This window comes from Abramis brama, assembly GCF_963993115.1.
Source record: "Abramis brama genome assembly, chromosome: 18".
NCBI lineage: Eukaryota > Metazoa > Chordata > Actinopteri > Cypriniformes > Leuciscidae > Abramis > Abramis brama.
In genome coordinates, this window is record NC_139980.1 from 531,870 (window position 1) to 555,027 (window position 23,158).

Consider the following 23,158-nt stretch of genomic DNA (forward strand, 5'->3'; position numbering starts at 1 on the left):
TCTTGAAGTTTTAGAGTTCAACATGTTTTGCAAAATATACTGTATATAAAATATATATTTAACATTTTCATAAACTTCTGTAACTTTTTTAAACTTTACAACTTTTTTTTTACTTCTACAATAATCTGTGAAGTGTTCCCTTTAAAAAGACACCAAACGTTAGACTGTACTCTGAAGTATTTAAATTGGAAAAGTTATTTTCAATTCTATAAGCTCAATAACTGGGACAGTTAACAGGGAAAACAACTTTATTTGGAAATAAGAAGCTGTTGAATCCAGCAAGACACTGTCCCTCAGGGCTCGGACATACCGCTGTGTGGTGCATTCTGGGTCTGTACAGTTGCTTTTGAACACACTTCACAACATCAGCATGACCCGAAATGAGGAAAAGGTTTAACTGCATTTCAGATAGATTGAAAAAAGAAAATGTGTTTTTCTGTATTGAAATAAGTGTGGGAAAGCTTCTTCAGCCTCACAGGGTAGTAAGAAAGCAAAATAACAAAATATAACACAGAAATGTTATTTTGGGTCTGTACACTTGCTTTAGGACATTCAAATATGCGGGTCAAATTGTCCTGTGAATATACAAACGTTACAGTCATTTTGTGTGTAAAAACACAGTGTGTGGAAACTTTGCATTGCATGTTCATGACTCAAAATCAGAAAAAGTCACAAAATTTCAAGAAAACAAACAAAACAAAAAACATTGACTGATATTTCCGACAACTCAAATCAAAGCGTGTGAAACTGAGCCGCAACAGTACATGAGGGTGAACTGAAGCCACTTCCTGTCCAATAGTGCCATCTAGCTGTGACAAAGACAAACTGCAAACACAAGTGGGTTTGAGAAACAACATTTATTGAAATCTACAAAAGGCTTCATTGACTTTTTTTTTTACAACTTGAAATAGTTCCAGTAAAACAGCAGTATGGATGACCCTGCGCACACACACACACACACACACAGCAGGAGCATCACCTGCGCGAGGACCGGGCCTCCAGGATCTGCACCACCAGCCGGTTCTTCAGCGAGCGCAGCTTCCTGCTGTAGTTCTCCTGCAGGACGGTGTCGAGGCGCAGGCGCAGCCGCTGGAGACACGGCAGAGAGCGGCCGTCCGGCACGTTCAGCAGCGTGTGGAACAAGTCCTGCCACAGCTCAGCGTGAACCATCCTGAGAGAGAGAGAGAGAGAGAGAGAGAGAGAGAGAGAGAGAGAGAGAGACAGAGAGAGAGAGACACAGAGAGAGAGAGAGAGAGAGAGAGAGAGAGAGAGCGAGAGAGAGAGAGAGAGAGAGAGAGAGAGAGAGAGAGAGAGAGAGAGAACATTACAGTCGTGTTTAATATATATATGAGAGAGAGAGAGAGAGAGAGAGAGAGAGAGAGAGAGAGAGAGAGAGAGAGAACATTACAGTCGTGTTTAATATATATATGAGAGAGAGAGAGAGAGAGAGAGAGAGAGAGAGAGAGAGAGAGAGAGAGAGAGAGTGAGTGAGTGAGTGAGTGAGGCGTCTCTGTGTGTTCAGAGGCGGCGAGTGCTTCACTTGTCACTGTGTAGCGATACCCTCATGTCATGATCCAACACATATCACGACACTGAACTCACGATACCATATAAAAGATAAAAGGTTAACCAAAAAAAAAAAAGTACTGTTGATTAAAATGCTTATTTGTGTTACATTGTGTGTGTAAATGAACAGGCTTGGACAAAGCACAGGACAATAGAGACACCAAAATAACAATATTCATGATTCTGAAGCTGAAAATACTGAATTATTGTAGATGAATATGCTTGATCTCTGTCACTGACTAGATTTATTTATAATAATGTCGGCCACTTTTACTGCTAACAGACATTTGGCATCATCAGGACACACAGATATTCCCCAGTTGCTGTATTATACATTATATAGTAGTTTAATGTAGTACTGACACTTTAATTTTTATTGTGGGTGAACTATACACAACACAGATTGTCACGGTCCACGACACATATTTGCATGTTTGTATTGTGATATATTGTGACGCCTCTGCCGGTCACATGATCATCTCACCTCTTGAACACGCCATTGGTCCTCCAAACGCCGCCCTCCTCCTTCACCTGCATGTACGTCCCGAACAGCATACAGTAGACGGTGCCGGCGATGCCGAAGTAATCCGTCTGTGAGGAGCGAGACACAGCACATTAACCGACCGCACGGAGACTAGCACTAACCCAAACCCTAACCCTAACCCAGTGGCTGAGGTCAACGCTAGGAGAAACTGGTGTCATTTCTACAGGACAAACCTAGTTCAGGCAAGAACTCAAAAGAACCAAGTAAATCCTTTATTAGAACTCAGTTCAAGCTTGTAGAAATTAAGTAAAACCTACTCAACTTTTCTAATATTGGAGTTCCCATCATGCACTGGGGCATGAATAATTAATAAGGTTGATTTTTCACTGTATTTACACTGTTTTATCCTTGCTTCTGTTAGGTTTGGTAAAATGCCATTTTATAACATTTGGAGTCCATTTTCAACGAGTTCATAAACGATCTATCGAATGTTACCGTCATTGTGTACCAAGTATTGAGGTCTCTGTGTTCAGATACTATGCCACTACTAATATGAATATATGGAATCTACACAATATATATAAAATATATACTTTGAAAGTGTGGTTGAATTCAGTGTTGTATTTAATTAAATATTATATAATTAACTTTTTACTCAATGCAAGTTAAATATTAATTTTTACTTCAATTAAGTGTCAATTAAATGTCAAATGAATGTTAAGTTCAACAGTAAGTAGATTTTACTTGATAACAGGGAAGTTGTAGAGCAGTAAAACTGACTTAATGTGTTAGTGCAAACTGTTACGAGGATTTTATCAAGTAAATCCTACGAGTTATTTTTTCCTAGTGTAGACAGAGAATCACTGAACTATAACGATATCAGCGTTTACACCATAGACTGTAAAACACTGGGCGTAGTGTGCGTGATGTCACCCAAAGTGGGCGGAGCCGGCCGTCGCCATCTTGGCCGCGCGTCACTCCTGGATAAACAGAAATGTGCAGCAAGGCGGATTAGCTGAGGTGACGTGACGCTAACGCTAGCAGACAAACGGCTAGTAGTGACATCAGCGGCTATCCACCTGTCACTCAAGTGGCCACGCCCTTAATTATGCAGAACTTTAAGGCTTAATATAATTTAAACGGATGAGTTATTAAAATATTCACCCCCTCACAGTCGTCATGAAGGACAAGATTAGCGATATAGACCAAAACCACTTTTTGCACCAGGCTGTAAACATGTGTTTCTGCTGTAAAGTTAGGAATTTTAACACACGGGTTTATGGGTAATGACCCTCTCCTGCAGCCGGCCTCTAGTGGCCAGTGGATGAACTGCAGTTTAAGTCTCTTCAGTGTTGGATCAAGAGAGAGACGGGAAGGTTGCCGCTTGGTTCACACCAGCGCACGATAACACTGTGTTTATTATAAGCACACACTGCAGTTTTGTCGTTTAAATGCTCGAGCTCGTTAAAGCAGGATTGATTCTGATTGGCCGTCACTGTTTTTATCGTTCAGCTGGAAAAAATAAATCTTTCTGCCAGTGATTCCAATGATATCATTTTACTGTGCCATTATTATAGTTGTGCTATTTTTATTTTTTTTAAATAATTTTAGAACTAAATCGTTATTATAGTTATCGTTCCTGGAGCAAACGGGCCTTAATGCTGATCATTCTGTCATTTATACACCCTCATTTAATTTTCCACTGTGGAACAAGAAACTAATTTTGATACATCAGGATGCAGCTCTTCTTCATACAGCAGATCATAGGGACCAACAAGGTCTCCAGTAAAAGCAACACATGAGGGACAGCATCCGTCTCACGGAGCACACAGCGGACACACACACACAGCGGACACACACACACAGCGGACACACACACACAGCGGACACACACACACAGCGGACACACACACACAGCGGATCTGTGATGAGGGTCACCTGGTAGCTCCAGGGTCGTCCGCTCAGCATCTCCACACACTGGAAGCCCGAGGTCATGCACTTGGCAGTGAACGCAGTGTTTTCTGGGAAGAGTGTCATGTCGATGCTCTGGCCCAGGTCGATGAGAGCCAGGCCGTGCTGGAGGTGATCCCGCTCGAAGCAGTCGTTCTCCAGGAACCTGCGCGCACACACACATGGGTCAGCCAGTGAGCGGCGGGAGTCTGGGACACACTGCGGCGTCAGCACACACACACACACACACGGGTCAGTCAGTGAGCGGTGGGAGTCTGGGACACACTGCGGCGTCAGCACACGCACACGGGTCAGTCAGTGAGCGGTGGGAGTCTGGGACACACTGCGGCGTCAGCACACGCACACACACACACACACACACACACACACACACACACACACACACACACACCTCTCCCCCAGCAGGAAGTTGTCGGGCTTGATGTCGGCGTGTATGATGTGGGCCTGGTGGAGCTGCTGGATCATGTGGAGGATGCAGACGGTGAAGTAGAGCACCAGCGGCTGCGGCAGGACCTTCTCACTGCGGCTCCTGTACAGGTTTATAGCGCTCTGGACGACAACATTCAGCAACTCATTATTCATTAATCAACATACAACAATAAAATGATATTCCCTGCCGTTCAAAAGTTTGGGATCAACATTTTTTTTATGTTTCTGAAAGAGTCTCTTCTGCATTTATTGGATCAGAAATACAGTAAAACAGTGAAATATTATTATATTTGTGAAATATAATAATATTATTTTCTATGTGAACATATAGTAAAGTGTAATTTATTTGAAAGTTGCCGGCCCAGAAAAGTTAGTAAAGATATTGTTAAAATAGTCCAGTGGCTCAACCTGAAGTTTATCAAGCGACGAGAATACTTTCTGTGCACAAAAAACATAATAATGTAATAACAATAACATTTAATATTGAAATATAATGTGGATAACGCCAGGTTAGATAGGCTGCTGATTATGAATCACTCAAACCCCTTTATCTAAACCACTCTGCTTAGCCGTCGGTCTCGCTCATCCCTCATGTTTGTGTGTTTTTGTTTTTAAGCAGTACTTGGGACGAAGCGTCTCTCTCACGCTCTCCCACGTTCCCCTTCCGCTATATCAACGTTACATCAATGCACCATTTTGAGTTAATGGACAAAAACTGTTGTTTACTGGCCAGTCAAATCAGAGCTGAAGAGCTTCATGTCTGAGGACTGTCAGCGTGATTGGCTGAGAGCTCACCAGCAGTGTGCCGCAGTTGTGCAGCTCTCCGATCAGGACGCTGCCGTTGCTGAAGAGATGAGCCGAGTATATGGTGTTGAAGAGGTGGCGTACGCTGGGCTGCAGACGGGCGTTCAGCTGGCTGTCCATGTAGAACTCCCACGGGTTCGCTGGCTTCTGCACCTGAGGACAGCAGAGGAAGAACACATGACCACCTCAAGACAGCTGCTATTGGTCAGTTTCTGCCACTGCAGCACATCAGGGTCAGTGTAACGGGCATCACTATCTGTATATTAAAGGGATAGTTCACCCAAAAATGAAAATTAGCCCATGATTTACTCTCCCTGAAGCCATCCGAGGTGTATATGACATTCTTCTATCAGACGAATACAATCGGAGTTATATTCAATGTCCTGGCTCTTCCAAGCTTTATAATGGGAGTTAATGGGTATGTTTTTTTGGAGGTCCATCAAAGCGCATCCATCCATGATTAAAGTGCTCCACTGGCGGGTTAATAAAGCCCTTCTGAAGGGAAGCCATGCGTTCGTGTAAGAAAAATATCCATATTTAAAACTTAATCAACTTAAAATAATGAGCTTCCGGCAGACGGCCGTACGCAAGACGACTTACGCCACAAGAGCAACACTTGACGATGTAAGACGTAGATGAAGGGGTAGCGTAAGCTTTGAGCCTCTCGCGGTTCAAACACACAGGGTCAGGAACCCGCGCTCGTCAGTACGTTGTGCGTCATATTCAAGTGTTACTCTTGTGGTGTAAGTTGATGCAGTTATTTTAGTTTTTAGTTTTAAATATGGATATTTTTCTCACACTAACGCATCGCTTCTCTTCAGAAGGGCTTTATTAATCCGCCAGAGCCATGAGGAGCACTTTCATCATGGATGGATGCGCTTTGATGGACCTCCAAAAAAATATACTCATTAACTCACATTATAAAGCTTGGAAGAGCCAGGACATTGAATATAACTCCGATTGTGTTCATCTGATAGAAGAATGTCATACACACCTCGGATGGCTTCAGCGTGAGTAAATCATGGGCTAATTTTCATTTTTGGGTGAACTATCCCTTTAACACACTTTCTCCTTGATTCTCCTGAGAAGTAAAACACTGGGGCAAAACTTTGCGAGTGATGTGTGAATCTCATGCAAACGCATCACCAGTATCTCTGTATCAGATGTGTGTGTTCTCGTCACCTTGAGGATGAGCTTGCGTGTGGTCATGAGGTTGGTGGCCTGGTAGACTGTGGCGAACGCTCCCTGTCCAAGAACAAAGTCCACTCGCAGCGACTCTCCAGCTGAGGGGACACATGAGGACACGCTCACATCAGCACTGGCCTCGTCCAGTAACAGCAGGAGCTGAACATCACGTGACGACTTCTGTCCATTCTCACGCGTTACGCGAAAGCATGTACGGTTAGTTTCCATTTATGTTTGCGGATCAATGTTTATATGTGAATAAAAGCCTAAATTCAATCTGTTCAGCATATGAACAGAGTCTCATCAGAGAATTCGGACTAAACCGCTTGATTCATATGGATTAGTTTTACGATCTCTATGAACTTTTTGAAGCGTTAAATTGGTAGTTGCGCATCCGTCAATGGAGGGCCAGAAAGCTGTCCTTTCATCAGGGTTTGCACAGATACTGTAACATCTAATGCCAGGACTTTTTCAAGCACTACATTTTTCTTATTTATAAAACAATATCTTAATTATCTTTTAAATTCTAAAAAAGGTAAATAGATAAATAAAAATAAACTAATAAAATAAAATGGTACAAATAAAGTTCAGCAGATGCAATGACTGTGGAACTTTAACCTTTGAAAGGATAACTGATATTTCTCCCATGAATATGATTGACTTGAATAAAAGCTGTATCATATACTTAGATATTTACATGAGCAATATCACACTCATAGCCATGAGAAATGCCTCACATGGTTTGATCACATGCCTCATATAAAAATATCTATCAGTGGGATTGCAGAGATAAGTGTGAAAAGATTGTTTTATCAATAAAATTAAAAATACATTTCACATATAGGGAAACCCTATCCTGCACCCAGCGCAATTGACTTTGTACACCGACGCATGTTTCATTCCTATTTTGCACCCGTGCAAAGCGCGCCTTTCCCTCCACAGACGCATGTCGCTAAACTAGGGAATGAACTTGCGCTCCCTGGGCGGTTCAGCGCAAAAGAGGAGGCGTGTTCCGGCGCAAACGTTCCTTCATGCTATTTTGCAGGTTTAGAAAACAATTGCGCCACTAACCAGGAGAAAATAGTTTAAAGTCAGTGGCGCGTTGCGCATGTTATTCATATGCTATTTTAAGGGCGCATGCTTGGCCATAATCAATGTAGCGTGTGCACAACACACACACACTTTGATTCTCTCATCTACACAGAAGCAGCAGTTTTCATTTTTGCAAATCATACATTATTACGATAGATAGATAGATAGATAGATAGATAGACAATTTATTATAAAAGCATACATCTATCTTACACATTTACCCAAATTATCATACGCCTGTTTAACCGAAGTTAATTTGGGTGGGTTTCTCCATTTCAATGTAACTTCTCTCTTTTACGGCCGTGACGAGAGCGTTGCTCTCCTCGGCTGTGAACCGCTCCTGGCAAATCCGCCATTATAATAGCAATCCGCCATGGAACAAGCGCGCCTGCTCTTAAAGGGAATGTGAGATGACGCTCTGATTGGTTTATTTCACGTTACGTCCAAACCACACCTATGAGTAATGAAGCGACTTCAGACCAACACATTTTAGATTTGTGTCGAGCGCAAGAGTCATTTATCCCGCCGGTATAACAGCAACAGCGCCGAGACCCGCCCACAAAGTTACTTGCGTTTCAGATCGTTAAAATAGGGCCCATATTGTCTTTTAATAATTCAAGTACTTCTTCATAAAAATGGCTGTTTTCAAGGGTTTTCCAGGACTTAAATTTCCAAAAGTCAAATTCAAGTACTTTAAGCACCTTGTACAAACCCCATTTCATTAAATACACACCTTATTTGTGTTTGGAAGATGAACAAACGCTAATGGGTTTGGAACGACATGAGTGTGTAAAAGACGACATCTGTTGATGTTTGGGAGAACCCTTTAACCGCTGTGCCGAACACTGCAGATGAGGCGTGTCTACAGCACTGATGAAGCCTGTGGAGTAAACAGCGGACAGGAAGGCGAGGAGCGCGGTTACCGATCTGGACGGTCATCTTGGGGGTGATGGTGGGCAGCCGGCAGCTCCAGACGGTGAGGGCAGGGTGTGCGGAGAGAGGAGGCTGCAGGTTAGACAGCAGAGACACGATCAGCTCCTCGTCCCAGGGGTCCGACACCAGATGAACACAGGCTGCGGAAACACCACATGATCATTATACACACACGTGTACGGTGAAGTCTTCGCTGCATGAGCTTCACTGGCTACCTGTGGCATCACGCATTCACTGTCAGATATGACTTCAGCACCTCCACATCACCTGATCTACTTTACTCTGCCGGGTCCCTCGTTTCAGCTGTCCACTGAAGGTGGAAGGTCATTTAGTGTCAATGCTCCTAAATGATGTAATTCACTCCCCCTTACACTCCTGTGGCTACCCTAGACTCAGCTAAAACACATCTATGTAACACTGGACAATGTAGCTATAAGTGTGCTTATGTGTTTGCAATGTGTGTAAATGTACTGTAATGTACAGTGTAAAGTGACCTTGAGCTACGGAAAAGCGCTACATAAAACGAATACCTGGTTTGGATGTGTCCATGGGGCTCATGGGAGCACTGGTCCTCCTGCAGCTCCGCGATGGGCTGGTCATGACCTCCAGATCCGGTTCTGTGGTCCGCTGAGGGCCGTCAGCGCTGAACCGGTCTGGGCTCCTGGACTCCTCCTTGGACTGTTTTGGACTCATTAAAAGAGATTCATGCAACATCTGAAGTGCTTTCGCTCCTGATTTCCGCTGCTGGAAGGATTGTTTGGGAAGCAGAACGCCCCCTTCCTCCAGCATGTCCAGATCCCGCTCCGCCGCCGGCTCTGGGCCCGTCGCCCACAGGAGGTCCGTCTCGGGGGCTTTCTCCGGGCTCTGGTAGACGGTCCAGGCGGGCTGAGCGGACACCGGAGCCGGACTCATCATGACGTCGAGATCCGGTTCTGCTGCGCGGGTCGAGACGTCCACCTGGAACCAGCTCAGCCCCGCGGCAGCCTTCGGGCTCATGGGGACGTCCTGCTCCTCCAGTGGCGTGCGGCTGTGGAAGGACCTCTCGCTGACCGCTGGATCTGAGAGCGTGGGCTGCTCCTCCGGGCTCTGGTAGATGCTCCAGCTCGGTCGGCTCATGGACTCGTCCTGCGTCCTCAGGGCCGTGTGGTCGGGGAAGGACAGGGCGGCCAGCGGGTGTCGGCTGCTACAGCTGCTCTGGGCCAGAGAGAGCCCTGGGGTCTGAGCCAACGACACGCCCTCGCCCACGATCGTGCCCTGAGCCCTGCTGACGTCCAGCTCCGACGGCTTCTCCTCCACCGGACTCTGCTCCATGATGGGACTGCAGACCAACCACACACAGACATCGGCTCACACAGCAGTAAGACAACGGAGACGAAGACCAAACCTACTGAGTTCACATCAAACTTCTAGGCCTGGTTTCAGGGATTAGAATAAACCAGGATTAGGCATTAGTTCAATTAGGACATTTAAGTTGCTTTTTCTAAAAAACATTACTGGTGTGCAGGGTTAGAAATGAACACCGGCTGAATGTGTCGGGTGACGCTGCCAAATCACAAGCCAATGACGTGTCACTTTCCTGGAAGTTCATGTAAGTCAAATCTGCGCAGATTTAGCACAAATACTCAACTCGAGTCATCATATATTAAATACAGCGTACTGCACAGAATCTGCTCATATCTGGCTTACTTGAACACACACGTCACTACACAACACATAACGGCGCGCTTGTTCATTTGCACTGATGCAATAGCGAAGATTATAAAGCATTTGCTTAACAGAAAAGACACTATTTTCATTATTTTTGTGACAAGAAAACATCCCTACAACTTCTGACAGTGAACATCAGTGTTTTACTGTCGCATTAGACGTGTTATTTTAACATCAGTGTAAGCCTCGGGGTTCAGGGTTCAGGTTATCCTACATTAGGGTTATTTAACAACAAACTGAATAATCAAAATGTTAATGAATAATCAATTGAAATGATATTTCGATAACTTCGATATATTGTGCAGCCCTAGCTTAAAGTCAGCAGAATGTCTAAAGTGGACCATCAAAAAAAAGTGTTACTATAAAAATCTTACTGACCCCAAACAAAAAAATGAGATCAAGTCCGTGTGTCTCCATGCGTTTAACAGTTGAACTGACTGGATCAGATCTACACACCAGCGCACAGAGCTGACCTGCTGGAGAGGGCTGGTGTGGTGTTCAGCGAGGACCATACCTGAGTTTAGTGGGCTGGCGAACATACGGGTTCTCCTCCGCCCCGCTGCCGGCCTGGGCCACCGCATGTTCCCCTGGGAGAACACAGACACGTGTCAGATCAACAGCAGACAGCCAGTGACGCGTGACGTCCTGCGCTGGGATACCTTGGCCCTGCTCCACGTCCCAGGCGTGCGGCGCGTGAGGGTGCAGGGGTGTGGACACCAGGTGGGCGGACAGGGAGAAGTCACGCGTGTGGTTGGGACACGGCCCGACCGAGACGTTCCTCGCTCCCCACACGGTGCTCTCATCCGTCATGGACTCGGTGCTGACTGGAGCGTCCTGAGAAACACACACACCGTCAAGAAGGAAACGTCCCGAGACCAACACAGACTGGGAGATTACTGGCCTCTAGCCATCTCAACATCCCAAGTGATGAAGCTAACTTGTGCACAGAATAGATGAGGAAAAAAAAGAAGAAAAAAAAACAGCATTTCCATCCCTAAAGAGAACAAAATCAACACTTCCTGGGAAACAGGCTCAAAATATCTGATAAATGTGAGTTTCTGCAATGTGTGTTTTCCCTCCATCATAAACGAGTGTGTCTCAGAGCGTCAAACGAAACTCAAACGCTGTCATGATCTCTGGCGTTTGGGAACACACTCGTGTGAAAAAACAAAAACTGGAGTAGCCAGCGGACCAATGGCACCACAGCATCTCAGATGTTGGTTTGGTGTTTCTGAAACGCCGGAGTCAAAGTGTGTGATCAGAATGATTTGGTTTAATTCCCTCCAGAAGTGAGACGCTTCTAGACTCAACAAGTTTAAAAAACCAACATCTGAGATGCTGCGATGCCATTGGTCCGCTGGTTACTCCAGTTATCCAATCACAGCTGACGCTGAGTTTTTGTTGCGCATCGCGGGATTTATTCGGTAGATGCGTTTCCATCTGAGTTTATGTGCAGGTCTTATCGGATAAAACATTTATTCACCTCAACTGAGTGCATTTTCTGAATTCAGGCGTATTTTGCAGCTTCCATCCAGTGTTTTTTTATGCAATATCCCAAAATTCCCATAAAAATAGGTATTGGGAAACAACTAGCAATACTCACGTAGGCTCTGGACGGTGGTATTTCCGTCAGCGCTCGGGTCACGGCTGGCTCGCTCCGGGCCTGATCAGAACTGAAGGACAGAACACAGTCAGATCTCTCTCTCCGTGAGTGTGAGTGTGTGAGTGAGTGTGTGAGTGTGAGTGTGTGTGTGTGTGTGAGTGAGTGAGTGAGTGAGTGAGTGAGTGAGTGAGTGAGTGAGTGAGTGAGTGAGTGAGTGTGAGTGAGTGAGTGAGTGAGTGTGAGTGAGTGAGTGAGTGTGAGTGAGTGTGAGTGTGAGTGTGTGTGTGTGTGAGTGAGTGAGTGAGTGTGTGTGAGTGAGTGTGAGTGTGAGTGTGTGTGTGTGTGAGTGAGTGAGTGTGAGTGTGTGAGTGTGTGAGTGTGTGTGTGTGTGTGTGTGTGTGTGTGTGTGTGAGTGAGTGTGAGAGTGTGAGTGTGTGAGTGTGTGTGTGTGTGTGTGTGTGTGTGTGTGTGTGTGTGTGTGTGTGTGTGTGAGTGAGGTGAGTGAGTTCACCCTCTGTTCTCCTGCTCATCTCGGTCCTGGTAGATCATGAACGGAGTCGTGCCGGCTGCTGTAACACACGGGGGGGCGCTGCCTGAACACAACATCACACAGTCAGAGCACTGTTCTTCAACACACACACGGATACTTGTTGATTAGTTGGTTATTTCCAATGGCCTGACGATTAGTGCTGATGCACTTTACAAGCATGATCAAATCCATATGTAATCTTGGCCAAATTACATTTAATTCAAAAGATCTTATAACATACATATATAATATTTAGTCACTTCAACCACATCTTAATGACTAATAACGACTAATTTCATTAACATCAAACATGATCAAATTAATAAAAGTCAAAAGAGGAGTTTGGACTTTTTTTTGGACGATTTGCATTGAAACAATTTGTTGCATTTGTTGATGTTTTAATTAACTAAATATGACAGGAATAATCAGAACATGATTAACTAAAGATATAATAAACAACTATGACTGGGAAGTTTTTAAATGTGAAGCGCAGTTGTCACGTGGCTGGTGGGAGATATATATATATATAGAGATGAGATTCGAGATGCACGTACGGTTTGCTTCTTCCACCGCTGTGAACAATTAATCGATCAAACACACTCTCAAATATCTCTCAAATCCAAGAACTATCCATTTAAATCAGTCCAAAGACTCACTGAAGGGGGGGAGATTGTGAATTATGAAAGCAAAAGTGCAATCGCCATCATTACACTGGACAACACGTGGAAGCCCGAGGAAGTGATTTACTGTTTGATGATGCTTACGAGACATGAGAATGAACCGGAACAGCATTAGATGAGTTAGAGATGTGGAGTGTGTGTGCGCTTGTGTGTGCGCGTGTGTGTGTGTTAGGGGTGTAACGGTACGCAAAAATCATGGTTCGGTACGTACCTCGGTTTTAAAGTCACCGTTTGGTTCATTTTCGGTACAGTAAGGGAAAGAAATGCAAACATTAAACTGCAGGTTGTTTATTACTATAAACTTTTTTAACAATTTGTTTACACTTTTTTAAACACTTTTTAATCAAATATAATAAAATATATATAAAATAAAAAAAGAATAAGAAATAAAATACTGCTGCAAAGTTCTCCACTAAATAAAATACTCACAGTCTCAAACCAATATCACATAATAAAATATAATGAAAAAGTGGAAAAACTTTTCCAAAGTGTAAAGGGTGGCTCTTCAAGCTCCGGCTTGTCCATACTGTCTATGGGCTTGTCTGCATTGGCCATGCTAGCATTAGCTAGCGAGAGGCTGGGCTAAAGCGTGCCGTGTATGTTGCTGTACAGCGCGGTGTGGGATTTTTTAATTTATTTTTTTCCCCTGCAGTCGATTTCATTGGTTTAGGTTACAGTGACGATGAGTAAAACTTTAGGCGGATTTGCGCTGAACGCGGAGACTTCCGCCACTTAATATGTTCGTGTGGAAACACGAAAATGTACCTAATATCAGGGACGGACTGGGGCTAAAAAACAGCCCTGGACTTTCTCCCAAATAGGCCCATCATCCGGCCATTCGCCATAGCCATGTGCGACAGACACTAGCGAGGATGTCCTGATACTATATGCCACAATACTGTAGCCTATCAGACAGCAAGTAACATCTCAAAACCAATGATGATAATTGGGGTTGTGTTTATTAATGAAGCCTCAGCCTTCAAATAAAGACAAAAAATGTACAATGCCATAAAATACAAATAATGAAATGTCACTGCAGGCTACAGAAACCCCAAATTACACAAACTTGTAATTATAAAACATATAGCCTAGTTACTATATACCAGGGGTCTCCAACCTTTTTGTGTGCGAGGGCTACCTCAAGGGATAAAATAATCTAGAAGGGATTTTTATTTGTTATACTCAAATATTTATTATACATATAACATGGTGAAGCTTTTTTACTTTTCACCATCATATGAGAAATAATAAAATATCTTGATATTCTGGTTCAGACTTACAAGTGTTTAAAAAAAAAATTCCTGGAAAATTATGAAAATATTTATTGATTTTTTTGTTGATTTTCTATAAACCTATTGTATGTGTTATCAAAGTATAAATATAAATGAATAAATAAATAAATAAACTGCCATAACTTCTAAACAAAACATTACTGCATTACATTTAATACATTTATACATGACTATATTAATATAACAGCATTGTTTTACAGTTAATTCATAAGTTGTGGAGTGAAATGTCTTCTAACTGGTTTGTTTTCGGAACAATGTTTCGCCTGTTTTTTGCGTCAATATGTTGAGAATCAGCGCTGTTTCATCTGGCTTTTTACAAGCTTAAATCACATAGTCATTTGTGGGTTTATAATAGAGATAAGATAATTCTGCACTGAATTGAAATGCTTCTCAGTGGATCGCGCAGCTCTGTGTAATAATGTTCGCGTGATCGAGATCAGCTTTGGCCGCGATCGCTGTTTTTGGGCCGAGCTGATAATGCTCTGCGCTGCTCAGATCAAACAAGTTTTGTTCTGCTTTTTGAGTGTTTGCCATTTGATGTTTCTCATACGCAACGCAAATGACAGAGTATAATCAAAGAGAGTTGGGTAATTTTGTAAAGGCAAAAGTTCAATGAAACGTTTAGTTGAAAAGGTCGCAAAATGATAGGCTACCATTTATTCGAAGTCTGGAACCCCGACAGCAAGTTGGGGCTATTTATAGAGTGTGTTTAGTGGGCAACTCATATGCACCACGTTGGAGACCACTGCTATACCTTAACTTAACTATTCAAATATAATGTAAGCAAATTTAAAAGTGCAGCCTTATAAAACTAACTTTCTGTCGGTGGCTGTAGGTCGACTCTTCTTCCTCAGGTGTTGTTTTTTACACGTATCATAAGTGATCGTATTAGTGCCCCTGCTGTTGGCTGTTCATATTGCTTTATTAGACTTTTTTTTTGTGCCGACGGCCCTCGGTTGGACGGCCGTTCTGGACTTTTCCAGAATGCACAGATTGTCAGTCCGTCCCTGCCTAATATTGCATTCGGTCATTCAGTACACATGTGCACCGTACCGAAAGCCCTGTACCGAAACGGTCCGGGACGAATACACGTACCGTTACACCCCTAGTGTGTGTGTGTGTGTGTGTGTGTGTGTGTGTGTGTGTGTGTGTGTGTGTGTGTTCAGAGCAGGACGTACTGATTCTGCAGCTCTTCTCGAAACTGTCCTCCGGCTGAACAATGCTGTTGAACATGGACTCCTGGAGGAGGGTGGGCACCTGAAACATGTCCATGATCACACCTGCAGGACACACACACACACACACACACACACACACACCAATGACAACAGCAACACAAATAACACCAGCAGTGCAGTGAATTGAGATAGAGCGACACGCATCATAATCTGAAAATCTGGGGGGAAACAATCCAGCCCTCTCCACTGACTCTGTGTCGTGTGAAGCTGCTCCTCGTCATTTCTGACTTTCTGTCTGAAAGCTGCTGTGTGACAGGTGTACAGCAAACAAGCTAAACAACCCAGAATTGAGCCTTTATAAGCTGTCGACCCCAAAAAACGAGTGTTTAAGGACACAGAAGTGGAGACCGGCTGGACCGAACGGGTGAACTGTGGATCCTGACACTCAGAATGCACTGGAAATGCACGACGTCACTGGTAAGTCAAACACCCAAATGGCAGCTTTATATATTTCTGAAAGCTAAGCTGTGCTCTCGCCTCCAGCGGGCGTAACGTTAGTTCTCAGAGTAATATGACACGTTGCGCTCTGTCTTAATAGCCTGTCTCCACTTCTGTGTCCTTAAATGCTTATTTCACTTATTGATGGAGAGAGAGTATTTCAAAACACTTATTTCCTGTTGTTCAGCTTGTTTGCTGTTCACCTGTCACACAGCAGCTTTCAGACATGTTTTGTTTTTACTATAAGGCAGAAATGACGAGGAGGAAGCAGCTTCACACGACACAGAGTCAGTGGAGAGGGCTGGAGTGGTGTGAGTGTTGGCGGAATAACACATTAGCGGACCGGAGGGAATAATATGGGCTTTTTCCAGAAAACTTCAAGCACAAAATAAATTCAAGCACTTTCCAGGACCTGTATCTGTGTATGCTTATTTTCCAAAACTTTCCAGGGCCTTGAATTATTTTGTGCAGATTCACAAACGTAAGGGTTTCAAGGATCTGTGGGAACCCTGCTTGAGAAGGCCAGAACACATCCACTTTAACCCCTGTGTGTCACGCAGGGCCATAACATGTGAAGCATCCAGACCCACACGTGGCCCAAGTGAACATGTGATCTCAAGCTTTGAATCAGGGGTGTGTGTGTGTGTGTGTGTGTGTGCGCGCGTGTTCTTACCCAAAGCCTCCCGTGTGTTGACAGTGGGAGAAGGGAGAACACGGGACGGTGTGGCCTGAACGAAACCCAGAGAGGAGTTTGGAGTAACATGAGAGTGATTGAAAGCCCCACATGACGCTGAGAGAGAGAGAGAGAGAGAGAGAGAGAGAGAGAGAGAGAGAGAGAGAGAGAGAGAGAGAACGAGAACATTACAGTCCTGTTTAATGAGAGAGAGAGAGAGAGAGACAGAGAACAGTAGAGAGAGAGAACGAACATTACAGTCCTGTTTAATGAGAGAGAGACAGAGAACGAGAGAGAGAGAGAGAGAGAGAGAGAGAGAGAGAGAGAGAGAGAGAGAGAGAGAGAGAGAGAGAGAGAGAGAGAGAGAGAGAGAGAGAGAGAGAGAGAGAGAGAGAGAGAGAGAGAGCTCTTCCAGCAGATCTACAGGACCGAGTGAACATGAGGAGAAATACTCACTGTCTGTAACATTTCCATCCGCATCCGCATCTCCCTGATCACACGCAGCTCTACAGACACACACACACACACACACACACACACACACACATCAAATCAACATTCATCTCTCAATACTTCATAGTTCAAACTTTTCAACTTGCCACATATTCTTATACTTTCAACGTAGTGCATTTGGTTTCTCTTTAAATAAACTCAAAACATACATGTCAAAATGTTTCAGCACATCTGGAGGCGAGCGCACTCTTCTCTGAGCACTCAACGCTATAAAGACTAAAATCATAGTTTGTTCAGTAAACCACTTTTAAAACACTGGTTTGTTATTTTCACTGCTGTATTATATCTTCACAACAGAGGCAGGTACAGAGCGGTTGTTTGTGTGTGTGTGTGTGTGTGTGTGTGTCACTCACAGATCGGTGTTCTCAGGTGCGGTGCAGAAGCTGCTCTGGATCAGGGATGGTGTGTGTCTCTCTGAGAGCTGGTGTGTGTGTGTCAGACTCTCTCTACGGTCAAGCGCTGCGCTGGGGAACGGGTCCGTCACTGAACGCCTGGTCTCTGTCCCAGCATGCCCTGCGGTCTCAGAGCGGAGCTGCAGTCCAGTCTGAGGTCTGGAGAACGCCACCGGCTCGAGGAGATCGGCTCGGTGTAACGCTGCCGTCTGACGCTCCTGCGCATCATCAGAATACATCATCATCCAGCTATATATGACGATGTGAACAATCAAGCCGTAGAGATTTGCTCTATAGTACATCAATACTGACCTGATATTAACTAATAATAATAAATTGCCTGATTGAGGTTGTGCTGCGAATGTGAATGTAAGAATAAATGCACATATATATTACAAGTTTGTGTCTGTCACTGTATTTCTGAGAATGGTGTTTTCCACATTAGTGTGTGTGTGTGTGCTCGTCTGCAGCTCCAGCTTCAGGACACGGGTGGGACTATCGTCTGCGAGGGCAAATCTCAACATTCAGCTTCAGATCTTTATTTGACAGGTTTCCACACTGGAGCTGAGAGTAGATGTTCACGGACAAGAACAGATATTTATTGCACAAGTTCTCAGATTCACATCTACTAGTTTTGCTACTCTTTTACGTTCATATAATCGTCCTCTAATCTGATCACTACTGTAGACATCAGTGTTTATATCTGAACTATAAACTTTTATCCAGTGCTTCTGTGATAATCTGACAGAAATAATGAGACTGTGATGTTGAAAGACTGTTAGTGAAGCGGTTTCATATCTACACATGACGACTGCTCTCTCTGGATCAGATCTGGATGTTCTCGTCTAAGCTTTAATAGACACAGAGCCGAATCGCTGTCATTAGGAATAAGATCATGTGGGGGTTTGAACCGAGATCGCCATCTTCTAATGATTAATCGAGCAGCTCCGCCTCACGTTTCTGAGGCCCGTGTGTGTAAAGACGGACAGGCACAGAGAGCGTGTGATTGGACAGAAGTGTGTGTACCGTAGTGTCCTGTGCCGTGAGAGTCACGGGGTCCAGAGTCACGTTCCTCTCCAGATCCTCCAGCAGCTGCTTCATCTTCCTCACCTCCTCCTCCTCCTCCCAAAGCCTGCGCTGCTCCTCGGCTGAACACACAACACGCGTTACAGCAGCAGCACTGTGTGTGTGTGTGTGTGTGTGTTTTTGTTTATATTACATTGTGGGAACCAAATGTCCCCACAAGGATAGTAAAACCTGAGATCACCTCCATTGTGGGGACCAGCCAGCGGTCCATGAGGGAAATGGGTTAATAAACATACTAAATGATATTTTTTTGAAAATGTAAAAATGCAGAAAGTTTTCTGTGATGGGCAGGTTTAGGGGTAGGGTTAGTGTAAGGGGACAGAATATACAGTTTGTACTGTATAAAAACCATTACGTCTATGGAGAGTCCCCACAAAGATATGTGCGCCTGTTTGTGTGTGTGTGTGTGTGTGTGTGTGTGTGTGTGTGTGTGTGTGTGTGTGTGTGTGTGTGTGTGTGTCCTCACCCAGTCTGCGCTGCTCCTCCTGCTGTCTGCGTTTGGTAAAGTAGCGTCTGGCTCGGAGCTCCTCGAAAGACAGCTCGGACCCCTCACACTGCAGCTCTTCCACACAGTACATGGACACACACTCCACAGCACTGCCGCCGGCCGGCCGGACCGGGTTATTCTCCGAGCGCGAGATTCTGAGGAATGACAACACCTTCATCATCATCATCATCATCACCACCACAGCCCCTGCTCAAGCCTCTACTGAACACACCGACAGGCTGAGACTGAGAAGTTCATGTCACACACACTTACATGCGCACCATTCGAGGAGCAGGAGAGGCTTCTGGGTCCTGCAACACAAACGGTTCAGTTCAGTGTGTTTGTTCACACTCATGTTAGTCCAAACCTGCAGGACTTTCTACAACTGGACACACACTCTGAAGCCGGTGCTGATCATGAAACTGCAGTTGAGTCCAGACACACTTTACTCCAGGCGTCTGAAGTCACACGTGCCTCATGTGTTATGCACTGATCATAAAGGTTTTCTGTTCACTGATGAACTGGATCAATACAAATCATTCAGAACCGGATCAGCTCGTTCATTAAAAAAAAGACTCAGAAGAATCATTTCCTCATGAATCAATCGAATATTGCTGCTTTTCTCACGATCGTGTCAAACAGAGCTAGACTACAAGATATTCAGTGAATAACATGAACATGGGTCTGATTCTCACACAGAGCATCATGTGACTTCAGAAGAGCTGAAGCATGAGTCTATATGAACACTGGATACGCATATGACCACTATGATTCTGTTGTGTGAAAGTCAATTTGACTTGATTGAAGCTTGACTGACATCAATAATGAACTGCGGACGCTATATTCAAAAGCTTTAAAAAAGGATGCAAAACTAAAGTCTCATAAAGTACGCCCATGTGACTCGAGCTGCACATCTGAAGTGTTCTGAAGGCATCCGACTCAGTTCGGTGAAAAACACAGCGAACGATCATGTTTTTGGCTTTAACTAGCATCTTCCCCACACCTCAGGAGTCTCCTCGTGCTCAGGCTTGAGGACACGAGCACATGACCGACTCCGCATGTCTCAGTGTTCCTCTGATGCTCATGAACACACACACACACACACACACACACACACACACGTGTGGACTGTACCTTGCTCTGCGGCTGAACAGCTTCTCTCTGCCGGGGGTTCTGATTGACCAGCTGTGAGTTCTGCAGCGGCAGCCGCACGTGATCTGAGTGATGAAGAGGAGGAAGAGTGAGAAGACCACAGTACAGAGAGTGATGAAGAGGAGGAAGAGTGATGAAGACCACAGTATAGAGAGTGATGAAGAGGAAGAGTGAGAAGACCACAGTACAGAGAGTGATGAAGACCACAGTACAGAGAGTGATGAAGAGGAGGAAGAGTGAAGACCACAGTACAGAGAGTGATGAAGAGGAGGAAGAGTGATGAAGAGGAGGAAGAGTGATGAAGAGGAGGAAGAGTGATGAAGAGGAGGAAGAGTGATGAAGAGGAGGAAGAGTGAAGACCACAGTACAGAGAGTGATGAAGAGGAGGAAGAGTGATGAAGAGGAGGAAGAGTGATGAAGAGGAGGAAGAGTGATGAAGAGGAGGAGGAAGAGTGATGAAGAGTGAAGACCACAGTACAGAGAGTGATGAAGAGGAGTGATGAAGAGGAGTGATGAAGAGGAGTGATGAAGAGGAGGAAGAGTGATGAAGAGGAAGAGTGATGATGAAGAGGAAGAGTGATGATGAAGAGGAAGAAGAGTGATGAAGAGGAAGAGTGCTGATGAAGAGGAGTGATGAAGAGTGATGGTGATGAAGAGGAGGAAGAGTGCTGCACCTGACGCTGCTGTCGGAGTGTTCCTCCGAGACTGGAAGAGCCTGTGAACACAGAGAGTGTGTGAGTGGAGGATCTGACTTCAGTGCTGTGACGCATCTCCAAGTCAACATCAGTGTTGAAGAGAGAGCAGGTTTAGCTTTAGCGCGCACACACACACACACACACGTGTGAGATCAACTAGATCTGACAGAAATCTGAGGTGTATTTCTACAGACGGCTGAAAGAGAACAACATGAATATCTGCAGTTTACAGAAACAACTGGATTTAGGGCTAAATCAGATCTCTATATAGGACATTGTTATATATTGTATTGATAACTCATCAATTAAATATTCATCATCATATATTCTGCATAATTGGATGTTTTTAGATAAAAACAACCAAAGTTTCAGTGCTGGACGATATGATGATATATATAACACTGATATAAGTGAAAGTGATCACATGATTTATACCTATATTGGTCTAACATTTTCAGATTCTGATTAAAGTTTCCCACCACAACTGATTTTTTCTGTGCATTAACTTGCATGTGTTCATTATTCCCACAGGACGAGTGATGTGCGCTAGCAGAAGTACACAGGGTCAGTTTTGATTTCATAGCGACTCTAATGACATGTTCTCAGGTAAAGCACATTATGTGCAGGTTATCTGAAAAACACCAACTAAAATATCCTGTGAGTGTTATTCCTGTCTGCATTTATACCATCTTTATGCATTAATGTTTTTGAGACGTGTATTTTGATTTCAACCCATATTTGAAGCTTTAGCTCCACTCCTCAGTGTCGAACACACATATTTAGTGTTAAATTAGATCATTTAGTTACAGTACAGGCAGAATGTCTGAGTCTCAGTGTCCCTCAGCTGTATATAATACTGTAGTATGAGTCTCTCTCCTGTATATAATACTGTAGTATGAGTGTGTCTCACCTGAACTGCTGCAACACACTGTCCTGCGGCTCAGCCCTGTTCTCCAGCGCTCTCTGGTACACCTGCTCCGCCTGGGTCAGCTGACCTCGCTCCTCACACTGATGTGCCCAGTCCAGGTACAGCGCCGCCGTGTGTGTGCCCACGCCGCGGCCGTGGAGATAGCCGTACACCTCCATCGGGTCGCTGTGGAAGCCGGCCTGCACAGAGAGAGTGTGTGTTCATCTCACAGATCTGACCCGGAGTCTGACCGAGAGAGCGAGACTGGACCTACACATCTGACGCAGTGTGTGACGTAGCGCGGGTCGTTGTGGTACCGCTCGTCCTGGAGGAAGGTCTGAACGATGCGCTCCAGCACCACAGACAAGCCCTTCCTCTCCTCCAGCGACAGCTTGCTCTCCAGGAACTGCACGAACCTGCCAGACCAGACATGAGTGACGCACAGATCTCTTCATCATCACTATAATAAAGACATTAAAGATGTTCTTACTTATCCCAGGGGTCTAATGGGTCATCGCCAGCATAACTGCGCACGCTCAGCTCAAAGGCCCTGATGAAGATGAAGATCCGTGAACATCAACACACACACACATTAGTGACAATCACACCGATGGTGATGATGAAGATCAGTGAACATCAACACACACACATTAGTGACAATCACACCGATGATGATGATGAAGATCAGTGAACATCAACACACACACATTAGTGACAATCACACCGATGATGATGAAGATCAGTGAACATCAACACACACACATTAGTGACAATCACACCAATGATGATGAAGATGAAGATCAGTGAACATCAACTGATAAACATTACAGTCCAGTCATTTTAAGCCAAAATGGGGGTCAACAGTGAACAAATTGCAACAGAAGCAAACTCAGCTGATTTTGTGTCCTCAATATGTCCTGAGTAAGGGGAAAAAAAGCCCCAAAGAATCCCATTAGGGGAAAGTTTCGAATTTTTTACCCTACTCACGTAAGAAAAAGAATGAATAGTGTATATTTGGGTCTTTTTCAAAACTTCCCCCTAATGAGATTCTTCTGGGCTTTTTTCCCCCTTACTCAGGACATATTGAGGACACAAAATCAGCTGAGTTTGCTTCTGTTGCAATTTGTTCAACCTTTTTTCTTAAAATGACTGGACTATTAGTGACACATGACAATCACACCGATGATGATGAAGATGAAGATTAGTGAACATCAACTTATAAACATTAGTTACAAATCACACAAGATGAGGACGTTTCACAAAGCCAGAGGTGCTACTGCATTTCTCTCGTGTAATTAATAT

General features: G+C 44.3%; 1 protein-coding gene across 2 annotated transcripts in view; it reads right to left on the reverse strand.

The window, feature by feature from the left end:
* Positions 1–232: 232 nt before the first annotated feature.
* The window catches only part of bub1 (BUB1 mitotic checkpoint serine/threonine kinase), a 23,435-nt gene continuing 509 nt past the window's right edge, over positions 233–23,158 (reverse strand). Inside the window, exons 2-25 of one of the 2 annotated variants that reach the window (XM_084090245.1) lie at positions 22,347–22,406; positions 22,131–22,272; positions 21,860–22,056; positions 20,929–20,969; positions 20,237–20,319; positions 19,376–19,413; positions 19,082–19,257; positions 18,556–18,677; positions 17,491–17,747; positions 17,081–17,130; positions 16,625–16,741; positions 15,454–15,555; positions 12,286–12,367; positions 11,775–11,844; positions 10,831–11,005; positions 10,686–10,758; positions 8,995–9,782; positions 8,455–8,604; positions 6,437–6,537; positions 5,246–5,407; positions 4,413–4,570; positions 3,989–4,166; positions 2,051–2,157; positions 233–1,171 (exon numbers count right to left, since the gene is read on the reverse strand). In XM_084090245.1, coding sequence (XP_083946371.1) covers positions 976–1,171; positions 2,051–2,157; positions 3,989–4,166; positions 4,413–4,570; positions 5,246–5,407; positions 6,437–6,537; positions 8,455–8,604; positions 8,995–9,782; positions 10,686–10,758; positions 10,831–11,005; positions 11,775–11,844; positions 12,286–12,367; positions 15,454–15,555; positions 16,625–16,741; positions 17,081–17,130; positions 17,491–17,747; positions 18,556–18,677; positions 19,082–19,257; positions 19,376–19,413; positions 20,237–20,319; positions 20,929–20,969; positions 21,860–22,056; positions 22,131–22,272; positions 22,347–22,406 — 3,625 coding nt within the window. In that variant the 3' untranslated portion in view covers positions 233–975. Of the gene's footprint in view, positions 1,172–2,050; positions 2,158–3,988; positions 4,167–4,412; positions 4,571–5,245; positions 5,408–6,436; positions 6,538–8,454; positions 8,605–8,994; positions 9,783–10,685; positions 11,006–11,774; positions 11,845–12,285; positions 12,368–15,453; positions 15,556–16,624; positions 16,742–17,080; positions 17,131–17,490; positions 17,748–18,555; positions 18,678–19,081; positions 19,258–19,375; positions 19,414–20,236; positions 20,320–20,928; positions 20,970–21,859; positions 22,057–22,130; positions 22,273–22,346; positions 22,407–23,158 lie in introns of both variants that reach the window. The other variant, XM_084090244.1, reaches the window with a different exon arrangement.